The sequence below is a fragment of the Diceros bicornis genome, chromosome 21, assembly GCF_020826845.1.
Source record: "Diceros bicornis minor isolate mBicDic1 chromosome 21, mDicBic1.mat.cur, whole genome shotgun sequence".
NCBI lineage: Eukaryota > Metazoa > Chordata > Mammalia > Perissodactyla > Rhinocerotidae > Diceros > Diceros bicornis.
In genome coordinates this window covers 52,732,105-52,750,787 of record NC_080760.1, presented here as the reverse complement: position 1 = coordinate 52,750,787, position 18,683 = coordinate 52,732,105, and the positions used below count along the sequence as shown (strand labels likewise).

The 18,683-nt window shown below is 50.6% G+C and overlaps 1 protein-coding gene across 6 annotated transcripts in view; it reads left to right on the top strand.

The window, feature by feature from the left end:
- Window positions 1-18,683, top strand: part of TRAPPC9 (trafficking protein particle complex subunit 9) — a 639,688-nt gene that overhangs the window by 480,717 nt on the left and 140,288 nt on the right. For all 6 annotated transcript variants that reach the window (XM_058564989.1, XM_058564990.1, XM_058564988.1 and 3 more), the window contains one exon: window positions 1,135-1,278. In XM_058564989.1, the coding sequence (XP_058420972.1) occupies window positions 1,135-1,278 (144 nt within the window). The remainder of the gene's footprint in view (window positions 1-1,134; window positions 1,279-18,683) is intronic.

Sequence of the window (18,683 nt, the reverse complement as noted above, 5' to 3'; positions counted from 1 at the left end):
TGCCTGCAGACCAGGTGCTGCAGGACCTGGGATACAGCCGCATGTGGACACAGGTGTGAGGGCGGGCGGCAGTGAGGGGAAGAGGTAAACATTGGCCAGGGGACCAGGGAAGGCTCTTAATTCCCTCTTTCATTTCTTCGGTGAATTGTCTATCCAGTTACTGCAGCAGGCCAGGCATTCTCCCAGGCCTGGGAGACTATGGTGAGCAAGACCAAGAGGATCTCTACCCTCAGGGAGCTAAATTCCGGTAGGACTGATAGACAATTAAGTCCAAAAATAAATATTTACAGCTCATGATAAATGCTGTCACAGAAATAAATTGAATGCTGCCATGGAGAATAAGGCGAGGGGGGTGAGAGGGAATGCTGCTGTAGATGACGTGGCCTGGGAAAACCTTTCTTTATCTCAAACCTAAAGAATGGAGGACTCCAGCTGTGCCAAGGGTCAGGGGAGGAATACTCCCGAGTAGGGAGCAGTGAGCACAAAGGCTAAGGCGGGAATAGCCTGGCGTGTTCTAGAAACTGCCAGAAGGCTGAGAGGGCTGGACACAGCCAGCAGTGCGAGGAGGCTTTGTAAATGACGTGGTACTTGAGCATAAACCTGGAGGGAGGATGAGCAGTAGCTCAAAAGACAAGTGGGGTCCTTGTAGTGCAGGAGGCTGGCAGTGGGCAGAGGGGATTCTGTGCAGCTGGTGGGGCGGGGCGTGTGTGAGCAAGTCTGTCTGGCTGAGGATGAGATGACAGGCAGGCCTCAGATGATGAGGCTGGAGTTCCCAGTGTGCTTTTGAGGTCCCTAGGTTTAAATAAGTGCCAGTACTCCCTGATTTTCCATATTGGGTCCTGAATGCCTTGCTCTGTTCCAGAATTTAAATTTCCTTGTGGGGTACACGAGTCTTCTCCTAGGTTGGAATCTCTGACTGTGTCATCAGTTCTAAACTGGGTGTTGAACCAGCTCTGAAGCCAGTGCTACCCTAGGAGTCTATTATTTCATTTTCTTGGAATGAATCCGTTATGAGTTACTAATGATAATGATTCATTATACTGTCTCACGCTGGCATGTGCTGATTCTCCAACAGCCAGCAGAAGAAATTGCCCTACTGATTAATTCTCTGCTGTGTTTCCCCCCTTCTCTTAGAATGGCGATTCAAGTGGACAAGTTCAACTTCGAGAATTTCCCAGAATCCCCTGGGGAGAAGGGACAATTTGCAAATCCAAAGCAGCTGGAAGAAGAGAGGCAGGAAGCTCGAGGCCTGGAGATCAACAGCAAGCTGGACATCCGCTGGAGAGTCATATCCTTTTCATGGTGGCCACCGTGGAACTTCGTGCACCCTGCTCGGGGTTTGTGATCATGGAGAAGGACCCAATGAGGGTTAGCTATTGAATTTTAGCCACAGATAGCTCAGAAATGCCATGGCAAGGAGATAGGGACCAGAGTTGGCATTTTCTTAACCTCTCATGTCTTCCAAGGCCCCTTCATGAAGTACTGATTCAGGGTGAGGAGAGGCCTCCTTGGGACCTCTTGGGTCACATATTTCTTGCCAGTGTGGGTGTTCCTGTTAGTGACAGGTTCTAACAGCCACCTATCGATGCTGGGCTTTTCACAGACTGACTGCTGAACACAGGATGCAATTGTCTGGGAAGCTGAAATCAGATTGCACACCTTACCAAGGCATGGAGATGCTGTTTTGAAAAGACTGAGAGGGTTTTCAGAAGGACTTGGCTATAAAAGAGTGTTTCATAACTAACTGGCCCTGCTCTGAACTTCACATCAGTGCCTGGCAGGTGGTGGGCACTCAGCTGGATGAGTGAACACCCTGGAGAAACCCCAGGTTCACTTGGTTGTTTCTGTGTTTGCTCAGCAACCTTTACAGAGCGCCTACTTTGGGTCAGGTATTTAGTGGGGCACGTGAGAGGCTGAGATGCAAAGACCAGGCCTCGGTGTGGTTGCAGAGTCTCGTAGGATGTGAATGTGGCAGCTGAGAATTAAATATACTGCCGGGAAGTAGGAACAGAGCATTGTGCCAAGTGCTGTGAGGTTCAGGGAAGAAGCTACTGAGTGCAGGGTGATCAGGGAAGCCTTCACAGAAGGGATGAGTAGAAGTTTATCAAGGGGACAAGGGTGGGAAGTGCCCCAAAGGTCTCAAGATATGAGTGTGGCTCACTCAGAGAATGTCTCCCAGCAAGAGGCAACTCTGATGTGTGTGTGTTAATTTTTCACATCAATTCTGTGGATATGGGATGGTGAAAGCGTGTTGTATGGTCTCGCATCATTCCACACCGTCTCCCTGGATTCTGGAAAGATCCTCAGTCTGCAGGTGGCACAGGTTCCAGGAGCTTAGGCAAGTTCCTTCATGCAAGCTGAAGTGGATTTGGGCCTGGTGGACCCCTGTCTCCAAGGAGCTTGTGACAAAATAAGCACTTTACAGGTAGATAGAAGGCTCTGTGAACCAGACACTAAAACTAGAGTGCTTGGGACTCACCGAGTGACTGGTGCAACAGTTGAGGAGTTAGGGCGTTTCTCTTTTGTAGAGAGAAGTAAAAAGGTGGGGACAACTGAGTCGTCCTTCTCTTGGTACCCCGCAGAGCTCAGCATAGAGTCAGAGTCCAGTCACTTTCTGCTGGGTGAGTGAGCAAAGGGACGTAGCATGGAAGGAAGTGGCATTCACACTGCAAAGCAGGCCTGCTGCAGCTGGCACCTCGTTTAATTCTTCACCTCCCTGATCCGCACTCTTGTTCTCCTGAGGAAATGGAATCTCAGCGAGGTGAACGGACTCACCTGTCAGTCCAGCCAGGAAGTGGCTGGAGCCAGGGACCAGCCCAGGTCAACACAGGGCTCACCCCCAGCCCTAGGCCTCAAGGGAGAGTGTTATGGACGCACTCATGTCCTGGCAGGCTGGATGAAGGAAGGCCGTTAGCTCTCACATCCTGGCATCTATGGTCGTGATGCTGGAGCCAGGGAGGATGTGGGTCTTTCTGACAGCACTTGTGTGGGAGAGGCTCTGTAACTTCCTGATGTGGAAGTCCCTGAGTGAGGCAGGAGACACCCTGAGCCTGCGTCTCAGAGCTTGAGCTTCACGCAGGGAGCTAGGCAGAGCTGTGCAGAGCCTGCAGGCCTGGCTGTGTCTGATTCAGCCTCAGCTCAATGTCAACCAGCACCTAGTGGAGGAAGGGGCGCTGTGCTTGGGGGACCCAGTAGGAAGGGATTCATTCCCCTGAGTGGTCTCATTCTGGGTGCAGATAAAAGCAGGAAGCCTGGGAATGGGGTGCCTCCACCTCCCCATGTTCCACAGAGATTGGGCCTCACTTGGTGCCAGAGCACATGGCAGCACTTGCTAATGTCACACCTACCACTTCCCGGGTGCTGCTTCTGGGCTGGCCCGAGGCATCCAGGGCCCAGTCTCAACAACTCCCAGGATGGCTTCGTCACCGTGTCTCACAGATGAAAACAGCCTCTCAAGTTCACACGTAGAAAGTGGAGGAGCTGGCACCTGAACCCCGTTAGCCTTCCTCCAAGCCAGTGGTCCTTGGCCAGCCTGTGCTGCCTTCTACTGGGATTGTGTTGACCATCAAAATGGTCAAAAAAGTACTGAAAATGTCTTCAGGTTTCTCTCCTTTTAGGCTTGACTCCATTAAGAGGTTGACTTCCCTATTTTCTGTATTTGCTTAATAATTCATGTAGCAAATATTTATTGAATGCCTACCATGTACCAGGCACATCTGTCTCCTGGATTTACTGATTGGAAGTTTATGAGAGACTGTCCCTATAAGCAAATTCTATTAAAGAGAGTTAATATTACAGACTCTCTCTCTCTCTCTCATCTGGTAATGACATCTGGCACGGGTTGAATAACAGACTTTTGCTATTGTAAACCTGAATTCAAGCAGATGGAAAGACCAAAGATTGAATTGGCTAATAACTTCATTGTGCATTTTAATAATATTTTCTCAATATTTAGACTTTATAAAAAATGTGAGCCTAATTTGACACCATCCATAGTAAAAAAATGGCCCATATGTAGCACATAAGGCTGGGTAGACATGTTTCGAAGGCAACTGTGTCTCTTGCAATAGATGTGTGCGCACCTGTCTACGTAACATCTGCAACAACCAGTGAAGCAGCCAGGGGACACCAGGAACTGCAGCCCTGTGCTACCTGGTTAACATAATGATCTATACATTTTGTTGCTCCTGTGTGCTGGGCCCTGGAGATGCCCCCAGTCTAAGGGGAGGGGCACACACAGAGATGGGCACTCAGAGTGCAGCATGGGAGGACTGAGACAAGAGCTTTCCCATGGTGACTGCTGGCCGGGGTAGAGAGTGTTCTAAGCTCGTTCCAGAGCCTGGAAGGCAGCAGAGACCTAAGTCGTTCCCTGTGACTGATAATGCAGCATGCAGACCGGAGAGGGCAGCAGGATCCAGGGGGCCTCTTGTGCCATGCTGAGGAGTTGGGTCTGCCTGCCCCCCTCCATTCCCCGCCTCAGTGACCGCCTCCTTCTGTCCACCCCGCAGCCTGTGAGTGTTCACCTCCAGGGGTCTTCTGTCAGAGCCTGGCCCTGAGCAGCCTTTGGGGGGTTGTTCCATGCTCTGAATGAACCCCAGCTTGTGCTGCCCAGCCCACCCACTGCTTTCAGGTCCCTTCTCTCAGCTGACCTTACCCTGCTCTGTGAAAGAGTTGCGGCAGGCTTTCTTACAAGGAGCCTGGGGCTAGAGAATGACGATGGTGACATTTCAGATGGCGTCCCTGGTGGCTGTGTGGAGGAGGTGGCTGAGGGCTGTCGGCCATCAGGTGGTGAGCACCAGGGACCTGATGGTGTTTTCAACTCCAAAGCTCACTAAATCTGAGGTTGAATTTACACCCAGGCCCTGGGCCTAACTAAATGAGCTAATGTTTTAGATACTGCTTTTTTTCTTTAAAGTAAGGAATCTATCTCTTTTCTGAAACCCTATTTATCATTTTTATTATCATCACGACTATGAAAAACCACTTCTTGCACGGCTCCTGTGCTGGTCACTCAGTGTGTCGTCCCACCGCATCACATTTCCCATGAGAGGCTGGGAAGGAGCGCCGGCCAGCAGGGGCCCAGGCGCGGCGGGTGGGTGTCCCTCCCGCCAGTCCCCTCCCTGCGCCACCTTGGACCCTGCCTCGCCCTCTCTGCTTCCCTTTTCTCCTCATTACTTGGAGGTAGTGAACGGCAGGATGCACAGCACCGCCAGCCCCATTCGGGTGGCGCCTGCAGGGACCAGCACCCTTTCTGCTGTCACGCTGTTACCCACGCCACGTCTCCGATACCTTGTGCGACTACAGGATCCTTCTTTGACCGCTGGACTCCTCATGCTCAGCTGTTAGGAAGCCCTTTCTCCTCCACTCCCATCCCGTTTTCCACCCTTAGCCTGGTGACTTGTAAAGGGACTTTCCACCCAAGCTCTCCCCTTCTCAGGAGGAACTCTCTTGTGTGCAGCATCTGTGCTGTTCTAGGGGGCGGGTGGGGGATCCACCTGGCACAGGCAGCATCTGGTCCCAGAGAGCCGGGCTCATGTGACGTAGTCGATGCTCTTTGGATAAACACACCCTGACTTTCTGCTCTTCTACACAGTCCCCTTTTAACCTTCTCACCTCCAGCTACCACTACTGGACCATTTATACTGAACTTAGAAACCTTAATATAGCCAACTCTCTGTAAACTCTATTAATAGCAGATAAAAGCCTTTTGCACATGATCCAGAAATTGTCTGCATTCGACTTTGGGACCAAAGATGCCGTGTTGTGGGCTGGAACCCCGGGTCAGAAGGCCTGGCTCTGCTGCTTCTGGCGTCCCTGTGGGGAGGGCCCACGTCCTCATCTGTTCAGCCAAGGAGAGGAAACCTGCTCTGGGTTGCTGATAAAATTAGCAAGTTCTAGTAATTGTATCTGCCCTTTTGATCACCTGCCAGGTGCCAGGCAGCATATTAGCATTTTTCTTATGTGAAACAGGTAGTACCTACCCCTTTTAAAAACTAAATAAGTAAAATTTGGAAGTTAACTCCCCTGAGATCATGCAGCTAGCTGGAAAGCCAGGACCCCAAAACTCGTGTTATTTTCCTGTTGACTCCTTAAAGTGACGTCACATCTGGAAGGTGCAGTCATAGCTCCCGACCCTAGGAGCTGTCAGCTATGAGCACCGACCCCCTTTCTTGCCCAGAGACCTCATGCTGTCCTGTGACCCAGCCTCGGGTGAGGCTTCTCCCGTACAGAGGACAGTGGGCCGACCTCGCCCAGGGCCGCCCACCAGCGTCCTCACTTCACCTCCTGTGGGACCTTCCTAAAAGGGTCCAGGATTACAGTTCCGAAAATCCCTCAAAGTAGCTGGCGTGGGGACCGTTGGAAGTTGACCGTATCTGTTTTCACTTTCCATTTGTAATTCAGAAGAGGAGAAACAAGCGTCAGTGTTCGACCAAGTCTCATTCGTCCTTTGCAATCGACCTCACACGTCCATTCTTCTAAGGAGCCCTGTCTGTCACTGACCTCTCCACGCGGCCCAGCTGGGACTGCCGCTTCCCTTGGGCTCCTGCAACACTCACTGCTTAACTCTTGTTTGTTATGGTACCTACAAAGTACAGGAAAGTTTATTTTTCTGAAGACTGCCTCCCTTGCCAGGCTGTGCTGTTCTTGAGGTCAGGTCAAGTCCCATTCACTCGGTGGCTATTTATTGATGACCTACTTTGTGCTGAGGGTTGTGCTAAGCACCAGGTACACTGCAATGAGCAAAATCAGATGTGGACCCTGCCCCAGTAGAGCGTGCTCTCTTTTCCTGGTCCCAGCGCTGCATGCAATCCCGAGCACATAGTATTAAAACCATTGGTGAACCGATAGTTTCCATTTCATTGGTGCAGCAAGCTCGTTCGTTACCAGCTTAGTTGCACTATGCTGAGCGCTGTGATGAATATACGAAAGGAGTTTGCAACTAGCAAGATTAGTCTTAATTGAAGCCTGGCTCCTTTTCCAGAGGGCAGCCCTGCACAGATGATCTGTGGTGGAAATAGATGAGGGATAAGCAAGGAGCAAGCTTGGCATCATCTCACCTCATTTTCCTCGCTTTTGTTGCAAGTCTCCCTTCGAAGAGCATTGCAGGGGTTGGTGAGATCCTTGCTGACATATCAGAATCCATCCCCGATAGGTTTCACTACAAGAGCTGGGTGCACAGTTCAGCTGATCCCCACAAAGCCGATGACCTGGACCATCTGGGCAGCATTTTTGCCAGGTGGTCTGATAAGCACGCATCTCCCTGTTCTGTCTGGAGACCATTTGTAACCATCTGGCTGCTTTAAGGGCCAGGCAGAGGCTCAAGGAGCCCAACTGCAAGCCAGGCTTTGGAAGCCTTAAAATTGATGTCCCGGAGTAGGAGACGGAATATCTGTGCAGGATGCAAAGGTCAAATAAACATAAATAATTGGAAAGTAGAAGGATGTGGAGCAGTGGGCTGTTCTCTGGGAGCATCGGGTCTTGCATCCCAGAGGAGCTGCCTTCCCAGGGGCTGGCCCAAGGACGGTGCATGTCCCAGGCTATGCGTTGCTGAGTGGTGTCTGTGTTTGGCCTCACAGATACCAGTCACCTGCTCTAAAGCCCAGAAGCTCAATGGTGGGTGTGACATTTGGCATCGGTTTTTACTGGGGGTTTCACAAGCCTAACCCTACAAGACTACAGGCACAATGCCCTTGGTTTGGTTGATTGTGACCAGGAACACAGCCACGCCTGGCTTCTCCCTTTCCAAGACTGCTTTCTTTCCAATAGGGAGAGTTTGCCCTCAACCAACCTCTCCTCCCTTTTAAGGCAGAGGCAGAGATTAAACTGTTGGTAGTGGATTGCGTAAGATCGCCCTTTGACCTCTCTAATTGGCTTCTAGCTTATTCTCAAAGATGCTTCTTGATGGAGCTCTGTCTTCTCAACCCTGGAAAAAAATTAAATCTTTAAACAAGACTCCTTTAAAACATAGTACACGATGTTTTCCTAATAGTGATGTTAAGAGAAATAGTTTTATCTAAATGAATTTTAATACAAAGAGCTCCTGTCATCAGTACAGCTGATTCCTTGATCATCTTAAGTAAATGCAGGGTTGCAGCTTATATCTGTCTTTAGGGAATTGAGCTTTCATAGCTGTTGGTAATCAGAGGCCTTTCATCTTTCATAGTGAGGACGCCTTGCCAGCCAAAGAGAAAGTTGTGCCTGACCAGAGATGCTGTGAAGTTGCTCTGGCTGTTTTGCCTTCAGTGGGCAGAAGGAATAGGGTGGGAGGAACACTGATTTGATTGCTGTCTCCCCCAAATTCAAATATGGTAGCCATGCACACCTTAAAATTACTTTGAAAGGAATCAGAGTTTGGCACACAGCATAGATTTCAGATTTGGCTGGCTCATGAGAGTGGGGAAGGACTTTCCCCAGCATGCAAAGCTCTGGTTCAAAGCTGTGTGTTTGTGGTGTGTGTGTGTTTGTTTGCATGTGGGTGTGTGCGTGTATATGTGTATGGTGTGTGCGTGTACCTGTGCACGAATAGACGTGCATTGTGTCCCTGTGATTGGGTGCAGGTTGAGCTGGTAAACATTCTGTGTACTTTTGGTGCGACAATTATTGTGAGCATGCATATCTTAGATAATAGAATCATGAAGTTACAAAGCTTAAGTTACAGCTAACACCCGTATGGAACTTACTAGATGCCAGGCACTGTTTTGAGCAATTTACATAGATTTACTCACTTAATTTTCACAAAACCCCTATGAAGTAGTTTTATCCACATTCCACACATGAAAAAGCTGAGGCCCAGTGAGGTTAACTAACTTGTTCCAGGTCACCCAGCTAGTAAGTGGCAGAGCTGGGATTCTCACCCAGCTGACTGGCTTCAGAGTCTGTGCTCTTAGTTGCATGCTGGGAACAGCGAAAGAGCATCTGGTTTCTGCTTAGACCCCTTTTCCAGATGGAGCCTAAAGAGGTCGCAACAGTCCTTGGGCACACCGCTTATTGGTACCACCTCCCCCTGCAGTTCTCTCTCTATTACACTACTTTCCATCCTGGAACTCCAGAGTGGTCTCAGCCCACCGAGACTTGTAGCGATGAACACTAGCAGACTCTCCCTTGGCAGCTCATTGTGCTGCGTGGCATTTTCTGTCCAGTGGGTCTCTGATACAAGGAGCTGAGCCGCAATGCTGGTGCCCCCACTGAGATGAGAACAACCCAGCATCAGCATTCTCAAAGTTCACGATGCAAATTGGAAAACAAAGTCATGGGAAAGAGGCTCATTAATCACTTAAAGCAGTCTTTCCATTAGTGTAATTTCTATTTATGACAATTTGCTAATTTATTTGAGCTGAAGTGGGGCTGGGCTGAGTCCCTGCATCTGCAGTTATTCCCGCCAGAGCTGGCACGGGGGGCTCAGACAGCCCATCTTCCTGGGAGGTGCCCGAGGTGCAGCCCCGCCCCCCCAGAGAGCACCCACTGCCTGATGCTTACCTGGAAGCCAGTGTGGAAACGTCTGCATCAGCTGCTCTCTTGTGACAGGTTCCCAGCTTTCGCCCAGGAGACTGTCTGTAAGAAGCAGGCGTCGGAGCACGGCGCCTCTTTCTCCTGCGAGAGGTGAGGCTGATAGCACTCAGGCCTGCAGGGTCAGAAGAAAGCCTGGTCTCCCACTGGGCTGCACGTTCCCCAAGGGAAGAGTTGATTGAGCATCATTTCTTCTAAAGTATCAGACCCGGTCGTGGTAAACTTCAGTCGTGTAAACACAGACAGGATCTCAAAAGCTGCTCAGTAGTTTCAAATGGTCCTCTGATTGTGGTGCATTACCAAATACTTCACTGGTAATAGCTTAGTGGAAAATGAGAGGGAAGGTGTTTTATTAACTTTCTGCATTTTCCTTGCATGTGGTGTGTTTTTCAAAGATTTGGAAGCGGACACTTATGGTTCCCAAGACACGTAGAGGATTAACTGAGACAGCGTGCATGAAAACGTTTGTAAACAAAAAGGCTCTGCACAAATATTGATTAATTAAATTTAAGTAATGATGGATGACTACTAATAATAAGGTATAATCCTTGCACAGTAAACTGGGCTTCTTAAAAGTAGGAAGGAGCCTATTTTGGTTGGTCTTTTCATCCTCTACACCTACTATAGCATACATAGTAGGTATTAATAAATGCTCTTGTGTGAATCAAGGCCTGCACACTGGATAGGGGAGGTAAATGCATGTGGCAAGTGCAGGATAGATGTGCTACCAGATGTAGAGGTCACAGCCAGAGAGGAAGGAAGGGTTGGCTTCTGGAGTGGGGGTGGATCAGAGAGGACACCCCAGATAAGGTGAAGTTTAAGCTCCAGAGATGGGTGGGTGGTCACCAGAAAAACAAGGCTGAAGAGGACTCCAGGCAGGGGGAGGGCAGGAGGAAAGGCACCAAGGCAGGAACAGCACTGTCTGTTGTAACAAGAACCAGTAGTCCAGTATGGCTGATACACATTTGCAGGTGCAAGATCTGGAGGGAAGAGGTTGACGGGAAAATGAATCATGGGGGAGCTTGTGTACTGTGCTAGGGAGCTGGGATTTTATTGCAAGAGCGCTGAAGGATTTCGAGCAAGGGTGAAATGTGGTCAGGCTCATTTCAGGAAGATGGCTCTGGTAGAATAACGAGTTGCAGCCCTTCTCTCCACCCTGCTCCTCATTTGGCATGGGGGGTCCATGACATATTTGGTTCTGTGTGATGAGATTGTGCCACCTGCTTTTGGAAATTAGGCACAAGAGTCTGTAAAGACCTATGGGGCAGACCAGGTGTGTCTCTCCAGTCATCTTGCACCTCAGCTCTTGGCGAGACCTTTAAAGGATGTTGAGTTGAAATAGAGGAGCACTGCTAGGAGTGGGGTTCCCACTGGGGTATGGGTTGCCTGGCACCCCATTTTGCTCTAAAAGGTTACCGTGGAAAACCAGAGCAATGGCTCTGCTCTGAGCCTTGTTTGTAGAGAATGAATATAGGAGACCTCTTTAAACATAAGGATTTCCCTTTACATTTGATTATGTATCTTGTTTTGTTTGTTTTTTGTTTTTTAAATGTGTGATCCTTTTTCTTCTAGCCAGATTTTAAGCTCTAGGAATGGATTAGATGTGATACCATCAGAGAGAGCTGGGTGTGTGTCTCATCCATCACCTGTTTACTGTGGCAACTGCTGTAGGCCTTGGTTTCCCCTTCCACCACCTGCCTCTTGCACGTGGAGGGTGTGAAGCTCAAAGGCAGTGCTGTGTTCAGCGTGCTGTGTGATTTTGGTGGGCTGTACACACTCTGCACAGCCTGCTTCTTCAAGGAAGGGGAGCTCTCTCAGGACCAAGTGCAGAGTCGCTACTCAGGAAGTGCTCACTGACCCAGACTTGTGTGCAGTGATTCGTTGATAAACCATGATCTTGTGTAGATCGTAACTTAGAGCTGCTGGTACAATTCCTTCTGCATTATTCTTGGAAACATTCCCTCATTCAGTTGACTTTTACTGCCTCCCAGCTCTGTAGATCTGAATTAGGGACTCAGAGGTAGGACACCTGGTCTTCACCTGCAGGTCTCGCTGTGGCCTAGTTGGGGTATCAGTCATGGCAATAAATATCTGGAGCACAGGGTGGTGCTGCTACGGTTGGGAGTTAGGCAGGGGGCCCCAGAGCCGAGGGACGGCCTGACAGGTGTCATGCTGGCCCTGACCACTGGCCAGATTGAGGCTGTCCTTTCCATGCAGGTAGCAGCATCTTCCCCGCCATTTCCAGGAGGGGACCCCACTTACACATGCCATGCAGTCCTGGAACTAAACACCTCCATCTCATCTGTAGGGACAAACCCATGCCCTTTATGTGTTTAAGCCAATATTGCTGGACACATCTGTGTCCCCACCATCCTCATGTCCTACCCTGGAAACCTCTTGGGTTACCTCACAGGAGGAAAAGTGAGCCATTTAGGGCCCAAGGGACTCGCCCTCAGTGAGGTGCCTGCCGAGATCTACTCCTTTAGAGGCACCTTCAAGGAGAGATCCTGGCCCTGTCTGTCTGCTACACTGTGGACCAAGGACCGATCTCGCTGGAAACCTGTGGCATCCTGGGGGAAGTCTGGATGGGGGACTGGATTTGAATACTCACACCCACCTTTCCTGGCTCTGTGGCTTTGGGAAAGTTGTTTTACCATCCCTGAGGAGGGTTCCTACCCCTGAAATTGTTGTGAGGATTACATGTGATGATCCGTGGGTAACTAACACAGAATTGGTGCTCAGTCAAAGCAGCAGGAATTTATTGAGTATCCACCGTGTTCCAGGCACAGTGCTGGTGACCAGGGACACCGTTCCTTACTCTCCTGGGGCTTAGAACCACAAGCAGTCCTCTGAATTCTTTCGTTATTAGTTTCAAAAATACACTGCTAAGCAGTTGGGGAGGCGGTACTGCCTGCTCATTGGCCTTGCTGGTTTGAGCAGGGGATGGCAGAGGAAGTTTAAACTGAGCAGGGGCCAGGCCTGGGCCCCGGGCCTCGCCGCTCACCACCTCCACCTAGGAGGAAGATTCATGACCAGCAGGAGGCCGTGGGTGAACTGTAGTGACTCCAGGTGACTCAGACATGGCTTTGAGGCCGTGGAAATGGCAAGAGTGGAGGGCACTGTGAAAGGAATTTGTGGTTCCTTGTGAGGGAGTTAGGAACTGCCTGTGGGAGGCTCCAGAGACAGAATGTGAGTTGGGCTAAACTGAGCTAGGACCTTGAGTTTTCCTGTGGTTCAGGCGCACAGGGATTGTCAATCGTTACATGTGGGTGTGGTCGAGGAGACTTGCAAAGCCTGGGTCTGCACCAACAGTGGTTCCACAGTCTTCCTGCTGCAGGGTCACCATTCCTACTCGCCTAGGGGACAGGAGAAGGTCTCAGGAGCAAAGAGCTATTGACTACTTGGAAACGTCATTGCTGCATCCCAGGTGACTAGAAAGGGCTTTAAGGGGAGGCAGGCTCTTCAGCACCATGGAGAGTTCCAGCGGGGTTCCCTCTGGACCAGAGGAAGGAGGCTGGCCACACTCCAAGCTGCGTGTGGATGCTGACTCAGCCACCGCAGCCCTAGAGACCTGGGTGTACCCAGGCCCTGTGCATGGAAGGATCTTTGTTTGTCAAGTGGAGGTCCTGGGTCCTGACTTCCAGGTTTACTGTGATGAACTGATAGGATGTTTACAGTCAAGTGTCTGAAAGTGGAGTCCAGAGTGTGGGCTCCAGGGTCAGGCTGGCTTGGTCCTGCCACTTCCTTGCTGTGACAACTTTCTTATTCTTTCCATGGGCCCAAGTTAAAAAAAAAATCCTTGAAATGGAAATCACAGTCCCTACCTTATACCCACCATGTTCTGAAGTCTTAATTTGAAAGTAGTGAGTATTAAATTGAGAAGATCTATGTTAAACACTTACCATAGGGCCTCTCTTGTGGGAAATGCTTTGGAAATGTTCTTTCTAATAGAAATGATGGGAATTATTGTCATTGTCATCAGTATTTATTGACCTCTTGCCCCGAGTGCCAGGGTCTATGTATTTAAGAAATAGTAGCCGCTGCCACCTCTGCCATCATCACTCTAGTGTTGTAATCTTGGCTGTGATAGTGGCTGATGCAGGGAGCTGCACAGCTGACTGGTCAGCGAGCTTTGCATTTGTGTGTGCAGGCTCAGACACACGACTGTTTTGGTGGCTTATGGGGCTGCAAGCGGAGGGGGATGTGCATGCAGGTAATTAGCTTTATTAGCTCAGCTGTATAATTTTATGGCTCACATCCGAAAGCAAATTAATACAGAAATATGCGATTGGAATGGATTCCAAAGCCTCAGTGCCATTTGGCAACTTTGTAATTGCTCACACGCTAACTTGCTCCTCTAACTAATCATTTCAAAGCTCCTCGTCGGGCCTTGTTCATTAGGCACTATTTCTGTGCTGTAAGCACTGTGGTGCAACCTGCCTCCAAAGCCTGGCAGGATTTTTTTAATAAGAGGGCATAATCTGCCATATTCTGAAGTCTTAATTTCCTACAAGTGAAAATAACCCCTGGAGAGGATCAGGAAAGAAAACAGGAGGAAAGAAACACAAAAATGTACATATTAAACCCAAATATTTCAACGATCTGCATCCTGAGATCCTCTCCCTTCTGACTGGGATGAGGCGGGTTGACTTGTATCAGCCCCACTCGGGAGCTCAGTTGTGTCCAAATGGTCCCAGGTCTACAGCTGCTCACAGCGTTTTGATTCATTCATAATGTTATTAGAACTTCATTGTTTATTTTTTCTAAAATAGTTTTTATTTTATTTTAAATAGGTAAATGTATGCATGGTTCAAAATTTTTAGAAAATATTCCCATTTGCCCTCTTCCTGCCCTTCCTCCCCAAATGCCCATTTTTATTCATTCCTTGTACATATTTCAGAATTTCTTTCTGAAACTACAAGTAAATACAAACACATAGTCTTATTTTTTTTAAATACAAAAGTATATACTGTTTTGAATCTTGCTTTTTTCACTTAAACGTACACATCTTGGAAAACTGCATATTATTTCATAGCGAACTTTCTCCTTTTCCAACAGCAAAGTATGTGAGTGTGTCTCCTGTATTCTCATAGCTTGGCCATTACAGAGGTTTCCAAACTTTTGGAGTCATGCCAATCTGGGAGACACGTACTCTTTTTTTTTTGGTGAGGAAGATCAGCCCTGAGCTAACATCCATGCTAATCTTCCTCTTTTTGCTGAGGAAGACCGGCTCTGAGCTAACATCTATTGCCAATCCTCCTCCTTTTTTTTTTCCCCCAAAGCCCCAGTAGATAGTTGTATGTCATAGTTGCACATCCTTCTAGTTGCTGTATGTGGGACTCGGCTTCAGCATGGCCGGAGAAGCGGTGCGTTGGTGTGCGTCCGGGATCCGAACCCGAGCCGCCAGTAGCGGAGCGCGGGCACCTAACCGCTAAGCCACGGGGCCGGCCCCCAGACACGTACTCTTGAGCAGGTCCTCTCTCCTTTCCGGAGCTGCCATGCTGTGGGAAAGAGCTTGGATGTCCGAGTTGAAAGGAGCTCGGGGGGAATCCCTGCTTGGTCTCTGAGTGGGCTAGGACAATGCTGTTGAGTCCTCTTGGCTTCCGGTTCTTCACTGGCGTGGCGTTGACTGTGGCTGTCCCGGATGGCTGAAGCCCTTGCCATAGAGCCTGCCCCACCAGGAAAGTCCTCAGTGTCAGTTCCCTTCCCTGTTCCTTCTCTCTGGGACCTGGCTGGACGTCTTTGAGTCTGAGACTTAGAATTCCCCCGGGAGTGTTTCCTTCCCTGAGAACTGGTCACCACTCTGAGAATGAACTTTGGTGCACCTGTGAGTCACGTGGGCCATTAGATTCTAGCTGAAACCCAAAGTACGAAAAGCGAAGCTGGCTCCTTTTGCCGGCACTGTGTGTGAGTACCACTTCCTTTCCGTCTGTTTGATGATAGAGCATCACAGGTGCCTTGCAGGGATGCGGTCATGAGCTAGAGAAGGGGCATTTGATGTCTTTTTATGAAAGAGAAAGTAGCTCCGTCACTTGATGGCTGCAAAGGGAAAGAAGGGAGGTAATGACTCTGCTTCTCTCCACTGCAGGCCAAGTCCCTGGGCTCTAGTCCTTTGTGGACTCCGCAGGGGATGTGTTTTCCTAAGGAGGGCGTGGCCTCTGCATGGTGCTGGGGGCACAGCAGGGGGATGCTGAGCCAAGGTATGAGGCAGGGCGGGGGTTCAGGGAAACTGACTCAGCTGAAGCGACTGCTCCCGGGAAGGACACTAGTCCTCACGATCACCAGGTCGTGCACACAGTGGCCTGTGGTTTCTTCAGGGGCCAGCAGTGACCCGTCCCTGGGTCACTGCCCTCAGGAGGGAGAAGGCCCTTTGCCCTACTCCCCATGGGTCTTACTGGTTCAGGGACAGGAGAAGCAGCAGGTACCGTCCTAGCATGGGAATGACAGGTGCCATCCTCTCCTAGAAACCCACCTTCAATGAGAATCCATTGCCCGAAACCTGCAGGGACTCCCAGAAAGGACGCTTCCTCGTGTTTCTCCCCAGTGGTGTCATGGCAGACTTTGCTGTGTGGCCAATTGAATAACAAGGACGGAGGTGGACGAGCCATGTAGTGGCTATGGTCAGGCATGTGGATGCTGAGCAGTGGCTGTGGAGGAGTCCACAGAACTGGGCCAGCGTTACCTGGAAATGGCTTTGTGTGCACCCCATGTCCCCTGGGCAAGGAGGCAGGCTCCAGACGTACCCTCTGTTAGCGCCGAGTAATGCTAGGTAATGGGCCAGGCCTACTGTCCGTTCTGTCACTCTCAGCAGACAAGTTGCTGACCTTTCTGAGGCTCAGTTTTCTCATGTCTTGAGACATGAGAAATAGCCTTGCGTGCCCGGCTCTGTGCTGAGGGCATCATCAGTTATCTCATCGTGACGCCAGAGTAATCCCATCAGGGAGTTACAGTTTTCCTTATTCTAGCCATGAGTGCGTGTGTGTGTGCATGCTTTCATCGTTAAACTACCTCACCAACATTTGTCAGACTACCGTTGAGTCCCAGGAGTTGTGCGAGACCCTAGAACGTGCAAGATGGGAAAGGATCTTCTGGTGCAGCAGGGGAGACAGACGTTAAGGCATTGATTGCAGAGTCGCTGAATTATAGCCATAAAGAACTTTGTGAAGATACTTGTGGGGGGACCCTCCACTGAGGGACACGCTGCGCTGGGTCTGAAGGAGAGAATAGGAGTTGGCCAGGTAGAAGAAGAGGGAAAGGACATTCTGGGAAGAAGAAATACGCCCAGAGCCTGGAAAGGAGAGAGAGCAGCGTGCGTTTGTTCCATCCCTGTGATCTCCCTTGAGGAGTCTGGGCAGAGGCACCTGGGAAGGTTTAGGAGAGGTTGGTCCCCTCCCTCCTGTCCCCCACTGCAGGGCTCGGGGTGTGCGCCAGGCGGTGAGGACAGAGATCAGGAGGCACACGGTCCTGATCCTCAAGGAGCTCCAAGTCTGCTAGGGCCGTGGACGTGTAACATGGGCCTCCCAAGTTCTACAGGAGATGAATCTAGCTGGGGCTGCTGAGCACAGAGGAGGGAGCCAGCTGCTCACTGTGTCCTCCTCCAGATTGTGGTTCTTTGAGGACAGAGCCTGGCTTGTTTCTCCACGACACTCACAAAGCCTGTGGAATGGTTAAGTTTGCAAAGCCTTCCCACCCTGTTTTTTGTCCCCACAACCATCTGTGGGATGGCTATTAATGACTCCCATTGTACAAAGGAAGAGCGAGTGTAAACAGCCCCTGCTGGGAGTAGACACCTGGATGCCAGGGCTTGTGGAGTGCCCCGGCCCGGTACGCCTCCGCGGTAGAGGATTGCCTGGGCCCTGGTGTGCTTCCACGATGGAGGAGTGCGCGGGCCCCGCTGCGCCTCCACGGCAGAGGCAAGCTCAAGAGGCTTCAGAGCAGGTGCAGCCCGTGCAGGCCTTCAGGGAGCCCTGAAATGGAACATTTTTGGAACATGCTATGCTATTTCCAAGTAATTAAGTAAAATGTGCTTTGGCTGTGATGTGTTCTCCAGCAGCGTGGTGAGTTAAGGATGCCTGGAGGAGGTGGTGTTGCCCTGATGCATGCAGGTCCACCCCTGGCCTGTCTTCCTCTTCCCCTTGGTCTCCACTCTTTTCTCCTTGTGTCTTCTGTGTGCTGTGGGGCGTGGGGCTCCTGCCTCACAGCCTCTTGCGGGGACGCCGTCGTGGGAGGTATGGATTGTCTCAGGTGCACCTGCAGCAGTTTCTCCTTCAGTTTCCTTCTGGGGAGAGGCGGCTGGAGAGTCAGGACTATCTTGGATGCTTTTTTAGAAGCCGCCCAGCTTCCCTCTCAGTGCGCTGGTTTCCTCCTGTGAGAGCCCTGAGCCCGAGGGGAGACTTTGACTCAGCTGTTGTGTCCCTTGGGTGCTGCATGGGAGGGCCCAGAGCCAGGGGTCCTGGGGGGTGTCCTCTGGGAGAGTCCTGTGGGGTGAGTGCTGTGGGGGATACCTCTGGGGAGAGTCCTGTGAGGTGCCTCTTCCAGCCTGGAGGGAATGAGCCCTGGGGGCGGGGGTGGAACGCTGCCTGTGCCTTAGTGACTGTACATGTGTGCCATTCACACAGGCGTGCCTGCACAGGCCCCACCACAGAAACTCTCAACATTTCAGATCTTAGTTGTTGCCCACTTCCTGTAACGTGGAGGCTTTTGGCAGTGAGCGAGAACACACACTCTGGAGTCAGACTCTCTGGGCAGTAATTGTGACTGTGTGGCCTTAGGCAAGTGTCCTAACCTCTCTGTCCCTCCATTTCCTTCTCTGCAAAATTGGCATAATGCCTCCCTTCTAGTGCTGTGATGGGATTTGCATCACTTAGTGTGTGTAAGCTGTGTAGACCAGGCCTCACCCGGAAATGTGAGCTTGGCTGTTAGAGTCTGTGTGCACTCACTCATGTGTGGATCCACAGGGTTATGATGGGGTCTGAATGTTTTGACTGCCTGCCCCCGCCCAAAGCCCACCAGAGTCAATGATGCCTTGGGGATCTGAAGAGCCTGAGGAGGCAGCACAGGGCAGCCGGCCCCACCCGGCTTTTTGCCACCAGACTGTGAGCTCCAGGCGGGCAGAGCCTGGTCTGCTGCGCTGTGGTCTGACCTGTGTCCAGCATGGCCTGGCCCCGGTGGCGCCC